Genomic DNA, 21748 nt, shown 5'->3' with positions numbered 1-21748 from the left:
ATTGAGATTGAAATTATTGAATTTAATTTATTCAATTATTTTGATTAATTTTAACTATTTATTATTTATAATATAATATAAAATCTAAAAATAATAAATTGATTAAATTTAATTTTAAATATAGTTCTATTATTTTGTCAAAGAATTCGATTAATAAAATATTCAAAAATTTAAAATTAAATAGACCCAATGATCTAAATCCACCCAATACTCACTCCTTGTATTGTCTCAAATCGGCCCTCCCAAAAAAACGAAGGAAAAACGATTTGAAAGTAACGTATTATCCAAAAACAGATTCGAGTCAGACTCTTTAACTCAGGTGGAGGAGTTCTGAGTGAGTGAGCTCGTCAGATTTTTCAAACAGTATTTTCCGCCATTTCAAAATGTGGCGTCAATTATTTAATCACACATAGAAACATTTTTCAAAAATATAAGTTATTTAAAGACAACAAAACAAGCGCATGCACTCTCTCCTCTCTGTCTTTGCTCTCTCTCTTTTTCTAATCCTTTCAGCTTATCTTCTCCAACTCCCCCATTTCTCTTTGTCTCTCTCTCTCCTACTTTACCTTTTTTATCTTTGTTTTGTGTGCCCCTTTCTCACCAACATCACTTCTTTTTCTTATTTTCTGCTAAAATCTAAGAACCCTAATAGTAATTAGTACTAATTTCTTTCTAGAACTGTTTCGTACTTTCCCTTCACCAGATCTACATTGCTCTGCATTCAGCTAAGACCATAAAGATTCTCTCTCTTTTTTTTCTTCTTTTTCTTTTTGCTTTTTCTTTCACATTTTGCTTTTGTCTTCCTCGTCGACTTCTTCTCTCTTTTTTAACACACTCTCCCCGTCAGATCGAGTAAAAACGCTTCAAATTTAGCTAAAGAACCTGCATTTTCTGCCAGATCCAAGCATGATCTTTCTCTTCATATAATATTCATACCAAACTTATCTGCTGAACCTTGCACTTTGTAAGTCGTTTTTTTCAAAAAATTTTTTAATTTTGGTTCATTTTTGAATTTTGTTAGGCGTAATATGGTTCGGTTTTGGTTGCATTCTTATCCGTTTGGTAGCTAAGAAAAGTTAGGGAAGTGGGAAGGAAAAAGAGCTCCCATTTTGTTTTTTAACTTTATTTTTGTATTCGGTGTGGTTTTAAAGGACTGAAAGAGACGCCTTAACTTAAACAGTGGTTACAGTGAGTGAACATTGTGAACGTTTAAAGTCAATGCTTGTTTTTTGCTTTCTTTTCTTTTTTAACCATGTTTTGTCGGTGACCAAATCACCTTTCATATTACAAAGAAAATGAAATTTAAGAATGAATTTGGTTACTTATTTAATTTAATTTGCTTTTGAAGCAACTGGGAATTTAACTTATTTTGGTTAAGCTCAATTAAGATAGATGAGCAGCAAATTTCTTGTAAGCATAACTGTTTAGTTTCCTTTCGTTTTGCTTTTGCCTTTTGGTATTTCTTAAACAGAGAACAATGTGGGAAAGTTTCAATTTTGAGTTTGTTGATTAGAACTCTCGCGGAGTTGAATGACGCATTTGTTTTTTATTTGCTAGAACTAGCTTCGTAGCTTAAAATGGAGGACCCCGAAGCACAACCTGGCGAAGATCCGGTGGAAGAGCCCCTAAATTTGGAGAACCAGGTCGCCGCAAGTCCAGCAGAGAGCGTGAAAAAGTTCAATAAATCTGGGAAATCTAGTGAAGCAGCAGAGTCAAAAGTCTCAGAACTGACTAATTCAACCAAAAAGAGAAGTGATACTAGAAATGGATCTGAATTGAGTTCAGGTTTTGCCAGATCAACCGTATCTTCCTCACTGCGATCATCAAATTCTGTTGCGGCGATAAGAAGAAACAGCACTGGGGGCGTGCCTGAGAAGTCATCAGCCTCTAATGCAAGACAGCAAAATAATGCTAATACTATTGCAGGCAAGAAACCCACCACTCCTTCAGCTACTGAGTCAGTTAGGCGGTCCCTACCAGAACTCAGAAGAAGTTCACTGCCTTCAGTGGCAATAAAACACACATCTCGAGCAAACCTTTCAGAGACTAGGAAATCAGTTCCGGTGTCACCGGAGATGCTCCGAGGACGCTTAAGTACATCGACTGCATCCGATACTAGTATACAAAAGACTGTGAGAAAATCTACAGTAAAGCCTGCATTATCAACCTCTTCTTCTTTGAAAAAGATTACTTCTTCATCACTGGACAGCACTGCGAGTAGCACAAGTCGAAAGACAATCTCAAAGGTTGCTTCTCCAACTGCTAGGTCACCTTCAGTATCCAGTGGTTTAAGAGCCGGGTCTTTGTCATCATCTCTGGATAGGAGTTCTAATTTATCTGGGCGGAAGAAAGCAGCCACCCCAGAAAGTAGAGATTCACGTTTCATTGTTCTTCCACAGGTGGAGATCAAAGCTGGTGATGATGTGGTAAGAATTTTTGTCACAGCAGAGCATGTGTGATGGTATGCATCAATATTGTTAACTGTGTCCCTAATTTAGACATGGTTATCATAGGTATGCTTCTGGATCTACCTAGTCTGCTTTCTAGGATTTGGTGTTAATGAAGAACCTAATATGTGCATTAGCAATATGAATAAAGAACCTAATATGTTTCAGTGACATTGCTTTTTCTGTTGATTTCAACATGTATACTTTACAATTGGATTTTGCCACACCTTAAGTTTGGTCCCAATTCTGGAAAACAGGTATAGTAATCCTTGATATGCTTGTGGAACCATCTAGTCTGCTTTATAGGATTTATCTTAAAGTGACCATTGTAAGAATGATTGCAGTAAGAAAAACTCATCTTTGAATCAACTATGTTTTAGGGACATCACTTATTTGCTGATTTCCTCATGCATGAATACTTGACTGTTGCTCATACTAGGAAGACCAAAACTATAGCCTAGACGTGTATAAGATGAGCCATTTTCCCCAAGTAGATATCTGCCAGTCCTTTACACTGTTATTGAAGTCGTACTTTTTGTTGATTGTGTTTGTAAATTTACCTACACACGCACACATTTATATTCTCCTATGGCTGTTTAGATAACTACTCATCAAATGTCATATTTCTTCTGGCTAAGCTTCTATTTGATACAGTTATTTTGTTTCCCCATTGCATTGTCAGAGATTGGATCTTAGGGGCCATAGAGTGCGCAGCCTCAATGCTAGTGGCTTGAACTTGTCACCAAACCTAGAGGTAAACTAATTCCTTATCAGATATACTAATATAAATCCATCCCATTAATCAAATTTTGTTAATTTATGTAATTTAGCGTTGCACCATCTCAGACAATTTCCTCTCTCTTTTTCCGCTTGTAAAAGCCCTCTGAAACTTCTTTATAATTAAGGTCTGATAAGACACTTAGCCCTTTGGTTGCTAGTGTATGGCTTCTACATTTGCTCATTTGTTTGGGGTATTCTCCATTTTAAGATCCCATTTGTTGAGAACTTTGAGAACTTGACATGCTTACTCGTTGACGTAGGGACTGAGAGCCTGGATTCTAAATTTATTATTGATGTTTTAATAAATTTTGATTCCTACAACTTTGTATAACTGTAAAGCTTGTGTGCTCATAATTATTATCGAGAATATAAGTTTGAGGCACGGACGAAGCAACTTAGGAACTGAAGTGAAATCAGTTTCATATAATTATATTTATTGTTCATATTGGCAGGACTATGTGATGAGAATAGAATATTACTTGAGAAGTTTTTCTGAATTTCCTATTATTGTTCCTTCTACTAATTCTTTTATTGGGCAGTTTGTTTATCTCAGAGACAATCTCTTATCAACACTGGAAGGAGTTGAAATATTGACACGAGTGAAGGTTTGTTAATTTGTGAATTACACATTTTGTCTCTCACACACCTAAAGACACGTAGGAAATTATTTATTATATTTATATTTATGACTAACTTGGTAATTGATTTTAGACTAAATTCTTTCCAGGTTCTTGATTTGAGCTTTAATGATTTTAAAGGGCCTGGATTTGAACCTCTTGAGAATTGCAAAGCTCTACAGGTTTGCCTCTCTTGCATACTTCATTCTTGAATGCCAAGAGTGAATGTTGGTGTCCTCCATGCATTATGGTCCTGATATATTTATTGCTTGTGTAGCAATTATATCTTGCTGGCAACCAAATCACTTCACTTGTTAGCTTACCTCAGCTTCCTAACTTGGAGGTGAGCTCTTAAAGGAGTATCTATTTTGATGATCATGTTTCATAATTTACATTTTATTATGGCCTTCTAAATATTTGCACTTTTTTTTGCTTTTCCCTTTTTTCTCTAGTTTCTCTCTGTTGCTCAAAACAAGTTGAAGTCTCTTTCAATGGCAAGCCAACCTCGATTACAGGTTTGTTTCCTGTTTTGATTGTTTGCTTATTATTGGTTGTTCTTCATTTAATTTCGTGGTTTATTGTATACTCTTGATATAATTTGTTTCATATTTTCCTGCACAGGTTTTAGCTGCCAGCAAAAACAGAATATCAACTCTAAAGGGTTTTCCTTATCTTCCTGTCCTTGAGGTTAGTTAGTGCCATGAGTTTGTAATATGAACTTGTATATGCTACATCATAATGTGTTCTCTAATTCTGCTGTGTTGCAGCATTTGCGAGTGGAGGAGAACCCTGTACTTAAGATGCCTCATCTGGAAGCAGCTTCCATTTTGCTTGTTGGTCCTACCTTGAAGAAATTTAATGATAGAGGTACTATTATTTTTGGTATATTTATATATTGGTTTAGGAAACTGCAGAGTGTTTCTTTTGTTGTTCTATGCATTATCTATTTCTAAGTGAGAGAGAAACATTGTTTTTTACTATCTATAAGTTAGTTTGCTTCAATGCCCTTTGGGATTAAAATGGGATATTCTCATAGATCTTTCCCGAGATGAGCTGTCACTTGCAAAGCGCTATCCTACACATACAGCTTTGTGCATCAGGGATGGTTGGGAGTTTTCCCGTCCAGAGCAGGCAGCAGGTTTGTATTTTGTAACACACTCCCTATTATCATTTCCTTTGCTAATTATTGCTAATAGCCATAGTTTCAATAGTGTATCAAGCTTGCATTGCATCTTTGGGACAGTTAACAGTATGCACAATTTGTCGAGTATATGATGCCACTTGTTTTAGGAGAAGTTTCATGCATAAATGTCATTCTGTGAATAGCACGTGATTAATGTGATTCCAGCAATAGGTTCATATGGCAGTAAAAAAGGGGAGGGAGGGATATGTACTTGTGAAAGCATTCTTCTTTGATGTTGTTATATTGTTACAGCAATAACAGAAAAGGGACAAAGATGAAGTGTAGTTGGGCCTTGAAATGTTTTATATTTTCCTAACATTTATATATTCATTGGACTTGAATATTCGCTTTTTAGTTGATCCTAAAGCATATGTGGCATATGGGCTGAGTTTAGGATTGCTGGATTCAACTCAGTATTCTGCATGGGGATAATTGCATGTAAAAATCATACATGGTCTCCTGTAGAAGTTGTGTGTTTTAATGTATGGTTTTGTCAGCAGACTCAACATTTCGCTTCCTGTTTGAGCAATGGAAGGATCATTTTCCTCCTGGATATCTGCTTAAAGAAGCCTCCATTGACAAGCCTTTTGAAGAGGATGCTTGTCACTGCCACATTGTTTTTGGTCAGGAGAGCACGCTGAGCACTGATCCAGATATAATCTTAAAGTATAAATGGTTTTTGGGAGAGAGAACACTTTCGAATTTCATTGCTATTCCTGATGCTGATGAAGAGGTGATTGATTCTTGTGCGTTAATCTTTTTGGTCAATTAATACTTCTATCTTGTGGCTTATAATGGCATCTTTTTCTTTCTTATTTTTTTTGGGCTAAATCTATTATATTATCATGTAATAAGTAGGTTTACTGGCCAAAGCATGACGAAATAGGTAAAATTTTGAAAGTGGAATGTACTCCAGTTTTAGGGCAAACTGAGTATCCTCCAATTTTTGCCATATCGTCCCCAATTGCACGAGGTATACCCTACGCCCTGTAGCTATTAAGTTTTTTCTTGTCTATATGGCATTTAGCTTTTGAACTTGTGTTAGCTTAATGATGATTTTTTGACATTGTAATTAAGGATTCACATCAAAAACATAATTTGCTTCTTTGTTTTGCAATATGCCTTTGTGAGTGTGCATGCAGATAGCAGAATCTCCATGCATGTCTGTGGGATGTCTATGCACAAGCACACTGTCAGTGTGTTTAATCATTTTGTACAAATCAGTCTTATATTCACCACTTTTAAAGCTTAGTTCTCTGCCTTGTGAAGGGAATGGAATTCCAAAGGTTGTAAACCTTGAAGTAGATGGGGAACTGGTGGAAGGTAACATAATCAAGGGTCATGCTAAGGTTGCATGGTGTGGCGGGACTCCTGGGAAGGGTGTTGCTAGGTACAAATGCCACTTAAAGTAGTTTCAGGACTTGTATAAACTGATAAATGTACATGCTTGCTTGTGGATTCGTTTTGAAGGAAACTATATGGATAACTTGTTTGTTGTCCACTATTTTCAGCTGGTTAAGGAGAAGGTGGAACAGCAGCCCAGTGGTAATTACTGGAGCAGAGGATGAGGAGTATCGATTGACCATAGCTGACATTGACTCCAGTTTGGTCTTTATGTATACACCAGTCACAGAGGAAGGTGCTAAAGGGGAGCCTCAATATAAGTATACTGATTTTGTAAAAGCAGGTTCGTGGGCAAAATCTGTCTATAACTTGTTCTTCCAGCTTTGATTTAATTTACTTTTGTTTCTTAAATCTATCACTAAAGTTGGTTGGTTGCATCACAATTTTTTAATTTATGCTTTCGCTTTCTTTCTGGCAGATAACTTATTTCCATATTAGTTGTATGTGATTTCTATGGTAGTTGTTTGGATTTGAATCAGCTGATTCACATTGTTGTATGCATGTAAGCTGCATGTTATACTTTGTCGGGTCATTGTTCAAAAGACATTGATGTCTTCTTGAAGGCTTGGCATCTTTGTAATTAGATTCAGGTTTACATTTCTGTTGAGGCCGGTCATCTGTTCCTTGTTTTTACAGTTCAACAAAGAGATTCCAAGTTGAGGACTGCAATTAGATGTTATGGGGAGCATATGCCCTATTGTTCCTCTTCTTCTGTTTTTATTCCAATTTTGCAATTTCAATTTTAAATGATTATGATCATGCTTGCAGCTCCTCCGTCCGTCAGTAATGTCCGAATTATTGGAGATGCTGTAGAAGGAAATGTTATCAGAGGAGTTGGCAATTACTTTGGAGGAAGAGAGGGTCCCAGCAAGTTTGAGTGGTTACGTGAGAATAAGGAGACTGGGTTAGTACACTTTGTTCCATGACTGCAATGAGTACATAAGTAAATAAAATTCTTCACCTATTGTATTGTTCAAAAGTTGAAGTTAATCTCATTCTGTTTACAGACTGTTGTTCATTTGTGTTCTTTCTCGCTATATATATTTGTTGTGGGCATTCCTCTTACGCACACAGCTCTTTTTTCTGTTGTGTATGGATAACTTCATGGGCACTTCTTTATCTTGATGGCTGGATTATTTTTAGAAAATTGTTTCCTAAGCTTTTCATCTATCTTCATATTTAATATAAATTATGTACAGTTTGTTATGTTGCCTTATTTTTATATGGTTTCATTGTTCACTTAGGCTCTCTTATGTTTGTGTTTGAGTTGTACTTTCTGCTGTATGGAAATAACTTCTCAAGAATTCCCTTATTTTGATGAGTGGATTATAACATTATTGCTAGAGGCTTTTACTAAACTTTCTTTTCATACAGTTTTGCTACATTACTTTATTTTAGTTAAGTTTTTCACATCTCCATTCACTGGAATTTGTTGACAGAGACTTTTTATTGGTGACAAGTGGTACATCTGAGTATACTTTGACCAAAGAAGATGTTGGTCGACGCTTGGCTTTCACATATATACCTATAAACTTTGAGGGTATGTCCACGTCCCCTTGTTTTGAAGTTTTACATGCTTGTTTACCATCGAGGAACCTTGAATTGTATAGTAATGTGGTGGTATTCACAATTTTCAGGACAGGAAGGGGAATCTGTGTCAATAGTCTCTGGTACAGTGAGGCAAGGTATGCCCATTTATGTTTATGTTTCTCTTATTATTGTTTGTTTATTAAACTGGTAGTAGATCCATTATTAAAAAAGTTTGGTGTTTGAGAAACTGATATCATAGTGATTTAACTTAATTTTTATGGGCAACTCTCAGGTTGCTTTTAGGAGTGGATTCTTATACTCTTTATCATGCATAACCTGTTAAAAATAAATAAAAGTCTGCTGCAAACTGTGGCACCTTCTCTATCATCATTACTGTAAAGGACAATTGTAGTACTCCTTTCTAATATTTTCTGGAAACTTCTCACTTGTCTTTGACTTCAGACTTATTGAATGTTACCCTAAAATAGTTTTAATTTGTATGTTGAGGTATTGTTATCTGTTTATACTGATTGCAAGCTATTCTTACGTTTCCAGCTTGTTTATTATTTGTGCTCTACCATCTTATTCATATGACATTCCTACTTGGGATGAGAAATTTAGCAATGATATTGAGATTTCAGTCCTTGTTTATCATCCTTATAGAAGACGATTAATGCTTAGTCAGCATGATGTGTAATTGCACACTTGCTTTCCTGTTCTTAAATTCTTTGGTTTTGAGGCCTTATTTTTTATATTTCCAGCTCCACCGAAAGTAACAAATGTTAAGATAATTGGTGATTTGAGGGAAAACAGTAAGGTTACTGTGACTGGTTCAGTCACTGGAGGTACTGAAGGTTCAAGCAGAGTACAATGGTTTAAGACAAATTCTTCGACATTCAATGGTGTGAATGACCTTGAAGCAATGAGCACGTCCAAGGTTGCGAAGGTAGGTGGTGATTAAAACATCTGCGCATGTAGTCTCTTATCTTTGCACTTGTATACTCGATGCGAATTCTTATTTGAGCCAAACTGTTATTTAGGCATTCCGAATACCCTTAGGAGCAGTTGGCTATTATATTGTTGCAAAATATACTCCAATGACTCCTGATGGTGAATCTGGTGAACCAGTATACGTTATATCGGAAAGAGCAGTGGAGAGTAAGTAAACTTTTTCCTATTTCTGGACTTTTCATGTTGGATTTTAATGGAAGAGAATTATAAGGGAAGTCTAGTTAAAGTATTAACTGGTGCTTTGATCTCAACCTTTTTTGTCCTTTTGGTTTCCATAAGTCACTTATGTAATTCATGTACATGTTTATATACTTTTCATTACAGCTCTTCCCCCCAGCCTAAATTTCTTATCTATCACGGGTGATTACACTGAAGGCAGTATCCTGACAGCATCATATGGCTATATAGGGGGTCATGAAGGAAAGAGTATATACAATTGGTACCTTCATGAGGTATATATTTCTGTTACCTAGGGTTCTCATATGGTTTTGTTAACTTTGCAAAATGGTGTTGAGTTTACTCCCAATGTTAAGTTTGATGTTTTAAATGTATTAAGCTTCATGTGAAACTCTTTTAATCTTTTGATTCTATTCTAATTATGAAGAAGAAGAAGAAAAGAAAAAAAAGGGGGGGCAAGAGAATACAAAAATACTACCAAAATATCAAGAAAAGAGAAAGGCATTAGATGCATTCAACATAAGTTTGTACATGAATTTTGCTCTTACTAACTTATATGTTCTTGGAATCTGTAGGTTGAAAATGACACTGGTGCTCTGATTCATGAGGTTTCAGGGCTTCTTCAGTATCGCGTAACCAAAGATGCGATTGGTAAATTCATCTCTTTTCAGTGTACCCCAGTGCGGGATGATGGGATTGTAGGTGAGCCAAGAACTTGCTTGGGACAGGATCGTGTTCGTCCTGGTAAATTTTTATCTTTATCTCAACATTTATCTTTTAAAATTTAAGTGTATAATCATATGCTATCTTGTTCTTTCCTCCTCCAACATGTTAAATTTTAACTAGTTGAACTTTTGTAGTGGAATTGGAAAAAAGTATTTTGTAATCATTTACATTATTTGGAGAATGATTGTTGAATTGGAAAAAGTGACATTTGAGAGAAGTTTGTTATTTAGGACTGTAAGATTGTCTCATTTTTACCCAGTTTCATCTACTTGATGGCTTTGTGCTTATTTTAGCGAGACGGTCTAGATTGTATTGGATTGATTCAAATGTAGCCACCATCTTAATATATTGTTTTCTTCTGAAATCCATTATAAGTTACGTCTTCTCTAACTTAGTACATTTTCCTTATTGTCATACTGCAAAAATAACCCTATTTACTAGAAAGGATGCACGAATAAACTTGTATTGGATAAATATGGTGGCTTTACTATCAAATATGCGATTCTTATAATATGCTTTTGGTGGGAAGCATAGTAAATACATGTTCCATATCCACTTTGTGACATGTCTAATCTAGAATGCACTTAAGTACACGTTTTTTTTTTTGCATGTCTGATATCCATTTTTGTTTTTCTTTCTGCAATTTAATAATGGAGTAATCTTTGTTTCTTTTGCCCTGTCAACGAAGCCCTTTTGCTTGTCTTGTGCTGCTTCTAAAGGAGAATTTATTGTGGTGAATTTATGGTTGTTAAATTTGGAACAACTTAATTTTATTCTTATGCTGAGTGCCTCTTATGATCAGGAAGCCCGAGATTACTTGCTTTGCAGATAGTTGGACATGCTGTTGAAGGGACTGTTCTGAGTGTTGACAAAAAGTACTGGGGTGGTGAAGAGGGAGATTCAGTTTTTCGCTGGTTTCGGGTAATTAGTTGACTGTTTTTCTGTAAAGCCCTTGAAAAAACTTAATGGTTTTCTGAGCTGAAATGGGTGAAATTTTATTACACTTCTTTCATGTTTGTTGCGTTGTAGAATTTTATTTGCTCTTTCTGTGACTTATTAATCAAGAATTTGTATCTGCAGACTAGTTCAGATGGTTCGCAATGTGAGATTAGGCGTGCCAGTGCCTCATCATATATGCTGTCAGTTGATGATATTGGCTTCTTTATTTCAGTTTCATGTGAGCCTGTGAGAAGTGATTGGGCTCGTGGTCCCATTGTTCTTTCTGAACAAATTGGACCTATAGTCGCTGGTATGGAGTTAACTTTCTGAGATTTTTCTAGAACGTTCTTTTTGCTGTTTTTCTTCATTCATTTGTTTACCTATTGGGTTACCTCTTTCAGTTCTGAATAATGGAAATAGATGTAAACTGAAAATTAAATTTGAAATGCAGGTCCCCCTACTTGTCAATCTCTGGAGTTTCTTGGATCAATGATGGAGGGACAGCGGCTGAGCTTCCTTGCTTCATATATTGGAGGGTGAGACCCTTGGTGATATGCCATCATCTTTGATGAGGCTGAGTTTTGTATCCTACTTGTAGTAATCAGACATGTCAAACTGAATTTCTTGTTTGTGATTCAGGGAGAGGGGAGACTGTTTCCATGAATGGTTTAGAGTGAAAAACAATGGTGTCAAGGAGAAACTAAGTACTGATGGTGAGTTTTGTTGTTGAATGTTAATTATAATATTCTGGATAGCCATTTGGAGGTGCAAGGCTGAAATTCTTGCGTATCTTCCCAGAGTTTCTGGATTTAACTCTTGATGATGTGGGAAGAAGTATTGAACTTGTTTATACTCCCATGCGCAAAGATGGAGTCAAAGGGAATCCTAAGAGCGTAATAACTGGTGAAATTTCTCCTGGTGAGTTGTATGGTGAACAGCTGATTATTGATTTGTTTGTTTATTTTTTTATTTCTGCACTTGATCCCATGCCTATTGCTCTCACCTAACCCAAAATTTTCTTGTATCAGCGGACCCAGTGGGGTTGGACCTTGTCATTCCTGATTGCCATGAGAACCAGGAGGTTGTCCCTCAGAAAACATATTTTGGTGGACTGGAAGGTGTTGGAGAGTACACTTGGTACAGAACAAAGACTAAGCTAGACAGGTCGGCATTGACAGATATATCTAGTTCTTCTGAAGATGTTGTCACGTGTGGTCAAACATTGTAAGTTTTAATATGATGTGATAGGTTCCAGGATTTTTTATTTTGTTCTGCATCTATAAAATAAACATTTATTAAGATCTGCTACTTTGGCAGCACTTATACTCCATCACTTGAAGATGTGGGTGCTTATTTAGCATTACATTGGCTACCCATTCGTGTTGACGGCAGATCTGGAAAGCTATTAGTTGCAATTTCCAACTCACCAGTTATACCAGGTATATCTGTTTTCCTTCACTTATACTTCATATATTTTTGCTTGATAGTGAATGACATGCACCTGTGCACCTGCCAACCAAAGTCTTTACAAAGCATTATCTTATCATAGTATGATATTCATGGTTAAAAACTTTTTGTTGAGCTTGAATGGTTGAGTGTTCATATAATATGCAGATGCTGCATTTGTTATTTCTTTTCGAATCCTTTTTTCCTTTAACACATTAAATGTGAAAAATATTGCAGCTCCTCCAGTAGTTTCTAGTGTTCATGTGGAGAAGCTGGCTTCAGGGCTATATTCTGGGGAGGGAGAATATTCTGGTGGATATGAGGGATCAAGTCTCTTTAGTTGGTACAGAGAAGCTAATGATGGAACAATCATTCTTATCAATGGGGCTAACAGTAAAACTTATGAAGTCACTGATGCAGATTACAACAGCCGTTTGTTGTTTGGGTTAGTGTTCCATTATACTCCTTTGACTAGGAGGCTAGATATTCTCTAAGAAAAGTATTATCTGGTCCTTACCAAATAATTTTCCTGAAACTTGACTGCTTATTGTCTTGTTTGTTTCTTTTAGAAATTTGTTGAATGTCAGGATCATGTATTGAGTTTTCTTTACATAGAACATAGTGTATTAACCCTTCTAAATTTAATATCCAAACCATTAGAAGCCTTATTGCTTACATTTAGTTGTATGTTCATTTTAAGCTGTGAAATGCTTCTCAGGTACACACCAGTTCGTTCAGATTCAGTTGTTGGAGAGCTTAGCCTGTCTGAACCAACTGAAATTGTTCTCCCTGGTAAGTGAAACATTTGCCTTTGTTGGGAAGCGAAACATTATTTGAGATAGTTATTTTTGTAGAGGGCAAGACGATATGGAATTTTCATCTCATCAAGAAGACAAGCATTTCATCATTTGTTTGTTATGTATTCTCTTCTTTACTTGCATCCCCTGTTCCATCTGGTCTAGTCCTGCTGCCATGTTGCCCTTGTATATTTCAGCTTCAATTATGTGAGTTATGATTTCAAGCCTGTCCACTGAGGCGTGAACTTGACAATTTACCATATTCATTTCATTTAACTAAGTTGTTGGTGTTCATATCAGCAACCAATGTATTCTTGCATATTTTTGGTATATGAGAGGAGAGTATTACCACTCAATCGTAGAATTTCTATCCAAACCTCTAACCTCCCCTCACACTTGAACACATCCTAATTGATGCTAAGTACAAAATATATATTCAGTTATTTTCTGCAACTTGAAAAACATCATTTTCATTTGACTTGAAAAAATTCCTGCCCTTCAGAGGTTCCAATAGTAGAGATGCTCGCTCTCACTGGAAAGGCAATAGAAGGTGATGTACTAACTGCTGTTGAAGTGATTCCAAAAAGTGAAATTCAACAATGTGTTTGGAGCAAGTACAAGAAAGATGTCCACTATCAATGGTATTGTCTCCATGTCACCATGAACTCTTTTAACATGAACCTCAATTCTGAAGGGAATCAATTTGAAGCATTAAAAAGCTTAGAACATAAACAATGCAATAAAAATACTTTTTTGTTTTCTCATATCAGCAGTTGCTATTTCATTTTGTTTTAAATGTGACATATGGGATCCTGCAGGTTCTTTTCATCAGAAACAGGAGATAGAAAATCCTTTGAGCCTTTACCTTCACAACGTTCCTGCTCTTTCAAAGTTCGGTATGAGGACATTGGTAGATGCCTAAGATGCGAATGTATTGTGACTGATGTGTTTGGAAGGTCAAGTGAGCCAGCATATGCTGAGACTGCATCTGTATTGCCAGGTTATTTGCATTTAACATTCACTCGGAAGGAAAAGTTTCTCTTGCTTAAGAAATTAGTATGATTATAGCTCTTTCACTAATTTATCTTCATTTTCAAATGAAATGGTCATAAAGTCAGAATCATCTTGAGTGAGGTATAGTAATATTAGGTTCCAGTTTTTAAGTCAGGATAAAACTCCTCTTTAGGCAAAACAGGTGCTTGCGTTGGTGGAGGAAATAATTTAATAGAAATTGGAGATATCAAAAGACATCCTAAATAAGAATTATTAGTGCAGTTGTTTTTATATTAAGAATCATTTAGTTATTTATTCTTTTCATCTGTTTTTGCATTTGATACTGAAGGTCTCTTTATATTCAGGGATTCCTAGAATTGATAAGCTAGAGATTGAAGGAAGGGGCTTTCACACCAATTTATATGCTGTCCGTGGCATTTATACTGGAGGAAAAGAAGGAAAAAGTAAGATTCAGTGGCTTAGGTCAATGGTTGGCAGTCCTGATCTTATCTCCATACCAGGTATGCTAAATCATTGGGCCTGCTAAGGATTTCAATTATTGACATGGTTGGTTGGTCGAAATATCCAATCATTGGATTCCAGCAGAATGTATTTTTGCCCTTGTTTCTGGTCAAAAGTTGAGAATTTAATTTTCTTAGTAGGAAACATTTATTTTGGAATCAGAGACATCAGCAATGAAGGGGAAACATAATCAAGTCAACCCTGCATTACTTTTTGAAATTGATGTTAGTTTATTAAGCATAATACCGACTGTTATGCGGTTACATTCTTGAGCCTCCATTTTTGTTTACTGAATCAAAAGGATCCAGTGACATTACGATCTGTGAGAAAGTGGAAACTTGATGTTAGCTTGTTAACAATATGCTTCCAGCCATATTACCTGAACAGACAACTTATTGGCTTGCACTGTGACACTTTGCAATTCGGTGTAAAGGCACAAAAAAGAACTTATGTTTTCAGCGTCATATCAGCAAGTTCAGTGGAGTGAGGGGTATCTGATTGTAGTTCAAATAGCTACCTTTGATCTTGTTTTGTAGGACGTTGCGGAAAAGTAATATATAATGTATGTAGTGCCTGGCTACGTGCTGACAGCTTTAACCTTCTTTTCTTAAGATATTTAACTTCTCTTATTAGATTATAAGGGAAATTAACTGAAAATTTAAAGTATAATATCCAAGTTCCAAACCTTCTATTTATATGTTCTGAAAGATTGACTGATGCTGCAGGTGAAACAGGGAGAATGTATGAAGCTAATGTGGATGATGTGGGGTACAGGTTGGTGGCTATTTATACCCCAGTAAGAGAGGATGGCATTGAAGGGCAACCTGTTTCTGCATCAACAGAGCCAATTGCAGTTGGTAATTCTGAGGCTCACCTCCTACTCTTTTTTCACTTAATAATTATTACTGGTATTAATATTGTAGACCATGATGTTCAAAATGACATCAAATGAACAACTTTTCATTAATGTCGTATAGCATTCAGACAAATAAAAACCTAAACTTCGTTTGAACTTTGTGGGGTGCAGCTCATAGTTTTTACAAAAATGTTTTGAAAGCATAATTCTATGTTTTTTTGGGTAACCTACATTGTACTCTAAAAATGCCAAATTAAAGGTTTGTTATTGTGAATTTTCTTGTCTGTTTAAGTTAACATGCTGAATTGTATCCATCTCTTTATTCATGGAAGTTTTCATCACATTCTTGTTGGGTAAACTCACATCAGGTGGTTTGATTGAGCTCTGCATAAAGATTATATTTTGGCTGGGTTTTAGCTGGTATTAGATAACTTTTCATATTTCCATTCTTAGTTATTAGACGTGAATGATTTAGATGTATACATTGTCTTACAAGAAAGGCGGACTTCAGCATGGTGCAGGTGCTTTGTACTGTTGTACATATTGTCCTCTAACTTTTAACATATTCTTTGTTTCTATACTGTTGTTTATTTGGGCATTGTCTAATTTGCAGAGCCTGATGTTTTTAAAGAAGTGAAACAGAAGCTTGATCTTGGTTCTGTAAAGTTTGAGGTGAGATTATATTCCTTGTTTTTTATTGACTTTCTTTTAATCATAATGCTTTTGCTTTTTTTTGGCAAAAAATGAATAGAAACCAAAAAAAAAAAGAATAGAAAACAAAAGGTAAATAGTAAAAAGCAAATAACAAAAGGATTTTTCAAGCGGAGTATCTTTTACTTTTGTTACTATGAAATATACAGGTAAACAATCTGCCCTTACTCGTTCAACATCAAAAGTCTCAAGACCAGTTTAGGAAATTCCTTAGAATTTCGTGAAGCTCCTAAGAGATGCTTTAAAATTTTTTTATAAATCAATGTTATATCAATTTCAGAAAAGTTGTTAAGTACTACAAACCAAATAAAGGAGCCAAAATGGGGAATTAATTAGAAATTTACCAGAAGACTTATCCTAGTGAAAAAAAAATTTAGACAATATGACTTGACATTTGGACTGGCAAAGTTCGTTTATACTTTTCAATTTCCTAGACTTACTGCTTAAATCTCTGAAACAGGTACTATGTGACAAGGACCGTAATCCTAAAAAGGTTCTTATTTCATTTCTATCTTGTCCTTCTTAGATGTGGTTATTGTTTTTCAAAAAGAAAAAAAAAATGATCTATTTTATCATTATTATATTGCAGGTTCCAGGAGAAGGATGTCTTGAGAGAAGAGTCCTAGAAATTAATAGAAAACGAGTCAAGGTTGTGAAGCCAGGATCAAAGACTTCATTTCCTACTACTGAAATGCGTGGAAGCTATGCTCCTCCTTTTCATGTAAGCTTGTTTCTTGTTAGAGCTGATTTTATGTCTCTGGTGGACAAGGCAATCCACGGCTGCTCTCCTTTAGTTGGTCCACTAAATTATAGGATCATATGAATTGATAAACTCTATTCAAGAACCTTCAAAATTTTTAAAAGTAGAATTTTTTTTTAATATAACTGAAAAATAATAATAATAATAATAAATTAGTGATGAATGATTGCTTATGAAGACTCAAGAATTGATGGCCTAAACAAGAAATTAGGAGTAGGCCTCTTTCGGTACCTGAATCATCAAATGAAGCATTTTAGGAGAAGATTTGTAGGCTGTTAAAGTAGGGATACTGATATTTTAGGCCATTCATTTATGAATTCTTTATTTTTCATAAAAACTAAAGGTTCCAGGTCGGTTATGACAGGTGGAGCTTTTCCGAAATGACCAACGTCGACTTAGGATCGTGGTGGACAGCGAGAATGAAGTAGACCTCATGGTGCATTCACGACACCTCAGGGATGTTATTGTTCTTGTCATCCGTGGTCTTGCTCAGCGGTTTAATAGTACATCTCTCAATTCTCTACTCAAGATAGAGACATAATTTGGTCAGAAAATGTAAACGCATCAAAAAGCATTCAACCGTAGGGTTTTTAGGTCTGTGTGCTTTCTCTCACCAAAGGGGTTTTTTTTCTCCTTTCTTCCCCATTTGTGCCATATTTCATTGCCATCTTAATATATTTTTTACATGCAGTGTTCAGTGTTCAATGCATTGGGAAGGGGTGTTTCACTTATTGTGTATCTCAGTATTCGAATCATAATATTCTTCTCTATTGGCAATATTTTTAGTTCGTCTTATTTTGATCCTTTTTGCCTTGTCGGTTCGAGGAAGGATCAAAGTTTTAACATGTTAAAGAGACCACCAGTAGCCAAAAACTCCTTTAGGTTCTAAACCTTTTCGAACATGAATGCTTGAAAAAACCTTTGGATATTGTCCAAAGCAATTAGCGGTCTAACCTTGACGAGAAGAGAGAGAGTGGGAGAGGCGGAGAGCAATGGCATACGCATTCATCCTCGTGCTCCACCCTCGAGGTTTGTCTGCTGAGATCAATATTAGTGTGCATATTTATCGTTAAAGAGTATTTTAGATCAATATAAAATTAATTGGTAATATATTCTCCCTCAATATATATATAATGCCTTGGTGTTGCTTTTATATTTATAGCTAATATTTTGATCCACGATCAGAACTTTGAAATTGAAATAGGACATAAATATGAGCATTCACAAGTTGACATTTAACTTGTAATTTTTTTAAAAAATATATGATAATATTGTTGAAAGGTTTGTAAAATGTAATAACTTAGTAATACTGATCTTGTCTTATATAACTAAATTTCTATAACTATATATAAAAAGAAACCAAAGCTCTTGCCTCGACATATGACATTTTAGTTATCTAGCACGTGGGTTGGTAAAGTTTAGAGGCTTCCAGACATGAGTTTGATCTTTTGATCTTCGGGTCATGGGTTTTTGATATTTTACTGGTATTCTTCTAGATTTATCCTTTCCATCTAGGCTCCTCTTCCCTCCCTCCTTTTACTTTCTCCATTGCTAACTTCCAGATTTTTCCATTCTCCTGGGTTTCTCCACTGACTCTTTTTTACTTTCTCCATTCTTCTCATCTTTATGTATTCTTTTTTCGTTTTTTATTTTTTTTTGCTTTATTTATTTGTTTTCTTGCTTTTTTCTTTGTTTTGTTTAATATTTGATTTGTTTAATTATTGTTCTTCTTTATTTTTTACTTTTTTTTTATTTGCAATTTGTATTTTTTTTTCTTTTTTATGCATTTCGGTTTTATTATTGTATGAATTTTTTTAATCTTTGTATTCTCTATTTCTCTCTTCTTTCTTGTCTTTAATTACTCTTGACTTTTGTGATCCATTTTCTTGCCTTTCATTTTGGCATTCTATTAAACAATTTAGATAAAATCTTGAGAATGAAATGGAAAAACTATAGTGTTACCATGTATTAGATTAATCACCAATCAAAAGTTTTTACATAAAAGGCAAATTTGTATACAAGTAAGCAGAATGGTCATTGAAACAAAAAACATTGTTTTAGAATTAACATCATCATGAATTTTTCAATTGATCATGAGCCTATGTATATGTCACCACACATCCCGAAACTATATAAAACATTTGAAAAATATATAATCTATTTTTTTTTTTTTGAAAAGTATAGAATTTCCCTAATGGAGGATTGAGGCAACAAAGGTTACTCTCATTACCTGCACATTTGTCCAAAAATTGTCTCCTGATTACAAAAAAACAGATCTAGGAGCCAATCACATAAACTGGGAAACAATGAAAAATTCTTCCAAGTTATGAATTTTATATCAGATTGATTAAAGGTTTTGACATAAAATTATCACTCTCTTGTGCATTGTCTGTTTGGATTTTATTGCCATGGCAAGGAGCTATAGACTAGTACCGTACGTGTCATCAACAAAAATTATGAACATTATAAACTCGTCGGAAACAATAGTTGCATTAATCCTAAAGCTGTCCAACCTCTAGGTTTGTTGCGGTGGCTCTTGTTTCCTCAATCTCCTTGGCTGCATCATACGAGGCATGGAGTGCAATGAAAATGTAATAGACGAGCAAGACCAACGTCCATACCACAAATCTCATGAAAGATGCCCCGTCGACTGAGGCCATGATGAACACATTAATGGCAACAGAAGCTGATGGCAACCATGGAACCAACGGCACCCCCCACAGCTTGGGTTTCTTCGCTTCCTTCACCAGCAATTTTAGCCCAAGCGTTGCCAAGAACCAAACTGCGACAGTCACTACATGGCCGATCCACCCATTCTTGCCTACGGCCCAGTACACCGCATTAGCAATCGAGGATGCCAAGATCAGGACCAGGAACCCGACGAGCTTGTTTCTGTCACAGCTTGTCGTCTCACCTTTGGCATAGTAACGTCTAACGAGGAGAGCCAATGCAACCATTGAGAAGATAAACAATGTGGCTAAGGAAAGGAGGTTTGCCAACACTTCAAGGCTGGTGAAGAATGCCACAATGGAATTCAAGATGGTCATCATGATCGTAGCGTTAGCCGGTGTTCCCGTCCTCTCATTGATGTGTGCAAGGAACGGTGGTGCCATGTGGGTGCGACCGATGTGGGTGAAATAGCGAGATTGGCCAACCAAGTTGGCTAACAAAACCGTGGTCATGCCTTTCAATGCACCAAACGCAACAATGTAGTGGGCCCATTTCAAGCCTACGGCTTTGAACGCCAGTGTAAATGGTGCATTGACATCGATCTGGGAGTATGGCTGCATCAAGCACAGTGTCGCTGCGAGAAGGCAGTACACCGTTATGATAACCAACATGGAGCCGATTAGGCCGATGGGTATATCTCGACCAGGGTTTTTGATCTCTTCTCCAAAGGTTGCCACTCCATCGAACCCCACGTAAGCAAAGAAGAGAATCGAGGAAGCTTTCAAAATGCCAGGGATCCCATTTGGGGCGAAGTCGGAGTAATTGTTGGGGTCAGCCTTGGTTAAACCAACGATGAGGATGAAAAGGATGACTACCAGCTGGACAATGGTGGCGGCAGAGTTAAACCTGGCTGACCCTTTCATGCTTATACCTGCGGCAATGCCTATGACTACTGAAATAGCAACTGCGATGGGGTCTAAATGGCTGTAATGTTCAGAAAAGGATGAAACATGAAAGCGGAAACTGTCGGGAGCATGGTTGAACAGAGTAGCGAGATAAGAAGTCCAGGACCTTGCCACACTAGCACCAGCTACTACATACTCAAAGAGAATGTTTCCAGCTGAAACGTAAGCAATGAAATCGCCAAGCTCCACTCTGAGATACGTGAAAGAGCCGCCAGCAACAGGCAATTCGATGGCGAATTCAGTGTAGCACAGAACTGAAAGCAATGCAGTTATACCTGAAATAAAATAAGAAACCACGACAGCAGGCCCGGAGTGGTTCCTGGCAGCTTCACCGGTAAGGACAAATATCCCAGAACCCATCACAGCTCCCATGCCGAACCAAATGAGATCCCACCAAGTCAGGGTTTTCTTCATTTCATGCTGGCTACGAGCACGCATTTCATGCAGCTCTACGTGGTCCATGGAACGTGCCAGCAGACGGTCTTTGAGCCTAGATTTTGTGTTGGACAATGCATTGACATAGCTTGTCCAACTCTGAAATGAGTCTTCTGGTAAGAAATCTTGCTTGCTGCAACCACATCGCCTCTTCTTAAGATCATTACCATTGCCATCACCAACATTAGTTTCTATCGCCATTTTTTACTAAGAAATAGTAAAATGAATCATGTATCAGCATTGGGGAAATCGAACAACTAAAGCGTTACGAAATTATCAGTTTCATTTTCCGAAATGGTTTTGTTTGTACAAGGCCCATAGGCTGCCTCAGAGGCTTGAGGGACATTCCAAATTGGGATTGGTCTTGGTCTTGGTTTCGGCTCTACCTAGAAGCCCAAATCCAAGGCTAAGGCTGGGTTCAATGCAAAGGAGACTAACATTAATAATTCAAAACTTAAATATATAACCAAGAAAGATAAGGAAAATGGGAAGGCAAAAGCAGATCGTATGCAGTTAACCTGCTCCTTTTTTTCTTGACAAGTCTGTCTTACTCATCCGAACAGATTCTTATAGTTTATGTTCTTATATTTCTTAGTTTGTTGCTTTCTAATAGCAAAGATTACACCCCATACAGCATACCAGAAAATGGAATGATTTTGTGTGTGCCTGGGACTGAGGGAGCAAGAGAAAAAGAGGAAGAAATCATACCTTGAAAAAGCTTGAAAGCTGAGTAAAGCTGGAGGGCAGAAACAGATGGAAAAACAGCTCTCTTTGAACTC

At 36.3% G+C, this 21748-nt stretch overlaps 2 protein-coding genes across 3 annotated transcripts; one reads left to right on the top strand and one right to left on the bottom strand.

Moving 5' to 3' along the window:
- On the top strand, nucleotides 488-17635 carry LOC18607086 (187-kDa microtubule-associated protein AIR9). 2 transcript variants are annotated; one of them, XM_018115618.1, is made up of 38 exons: nucleotides 488-964; nucleotides 1558-2426; nucleotides 3130-3201; nucleotides 3767-3832; nucleotides 3955-4026; nucleotides 4122-4187; nucleotides 4297-4359; nucleotides 4466-4531; nucleotides 4612-4711; nucleotides 4881-4982; nucleotides 5528-5760; nucleotides 5886-6000; nucleotides 6297-6417; nucleotides 6539-6714; nucleotides 7200-7335; nucleotides 7871-7971; nucleotides 8069-8116; nucleotides 8723-8907; nucleotides 9002-9119; nucleotides 9297-9424; nucleotides 9725-9893; nucleotides 10678-10796; nucleotides 10956-11124; nucleotides 11266-11350; nucleotides 11454-11527; nucleotides 11613-11732; nucleotides 11843-12038; nucleotides 12132-12253; nucleotides 12498-12705; nucleotides 12979-13052; nucleotides 13560-13698; nucleotides 13876-14057; nucleotides 14416-14571; nucleotides 15298-15429; nucleotides 16042-16100; nucleotides 16600-16632; nucleotides 16729-16860; nucleotides 17264-17635. In XM_018115618.1, exons 2-38 carry the CDS (start codon nucleotides 1578-1580, stop codon nucleotides 17438-17440), a joined length of 5163 nt encoding a protein of 1720 aa, XP_017971107.1. In that variant the 5' UTR covers nucleotides 488-964; nucleotides 1558-1577; the 3' UTR covers nucleotides 17441-17635. The 2 variants fall into 2 exon arrangements, with proteins under 2 accessions (XP_017971107.1, XP_017971108.1); XM_018115619.1 differs by lacking the exon at nucleotides 488-964 and adding an exon at nucleotides 1336-1410.
- Nucleotides 17522-21276, bottom strand: LOC18607085 (cationic amino acid transporter 1). The gene is made up of 2 exons (XM_018115620.1): nucleotides 19419-21276; nucleotides 17522-17928 (listed from the first exon to the last, which is right to left on the bottom strand). Exons 1-2 carry the CDS (start codon nucleotides 21168-21170, stop codon nucleotides 17905-17907), a joined length of 1776 nt encoding a protein of 591 aa, XP_017971109.1. The 5' UTR covers nucleotides 21171-21276; the 3' UTR covers nucleotides 17522-17904.

The sequence above is a fragment of the Theobroma cacao genome, chromosome 2, assembly GCF_000208745.1.
Source record: "Theobroma cacao cultivar B97-61/B2 chromosome 2, Criollo_cocoa_genome_V2, whole genome shotgun sequence".
Lineage (NCBI taxonomy): Eukaryota > Viridiplantae > Streptophyta > Magnoliopsida > Malvales > Malvaceae > Theobroma > Theobroma cacao.
Note: the sequence above shows the minus strand (reverse complement) of the source record. Positions and strands in the feature narration are given on the sequence as shown.

What these genes read in the sequence shown, in the direction of transcription:
- LOC18607086 (XM_018115618.1), top strand. Translation starts at nt 1,578, where the DNA reads ATGGAGGACCCCGAAGCACAACCTGGCGAAGATCCGGTGGAAGAGCCC. An exon ending in ATCGTCCCCAATTGCACGAG is followed by an intron (nt 6,001 to 6,296) that starts GTATACCCTACG and finishes TGCCTTGTGAAG; the next exon opens with GGAATGGAATTCCAAAGGTT. An exon ending in GTCACGTGTGGTCAAACATT is followed by an intron (nt 12,039 to 12,131) that starts GTAAGTTTTAAT and finishes CTACTTTGGCAG; the next exon opens with CACTTATACTCCATCACTTG.
- LOC18607085 (XM_018115620.1), bottom strand. Translation starts at nt 21,170, where the DNA reads ATGGCGATAGAAACTAATGTTGGTGATGGCAATGGTAATGATCTTAAG. An exon ending in CAAGAGCCACCGCAACAAAC is followed by an intron (nt 17,929 to 19,418) that starts CTAGAGGTTGGA and finishes CAGCAGACAAAC; the next exon opens with CTCGAGGGTGGAGCACGAGG.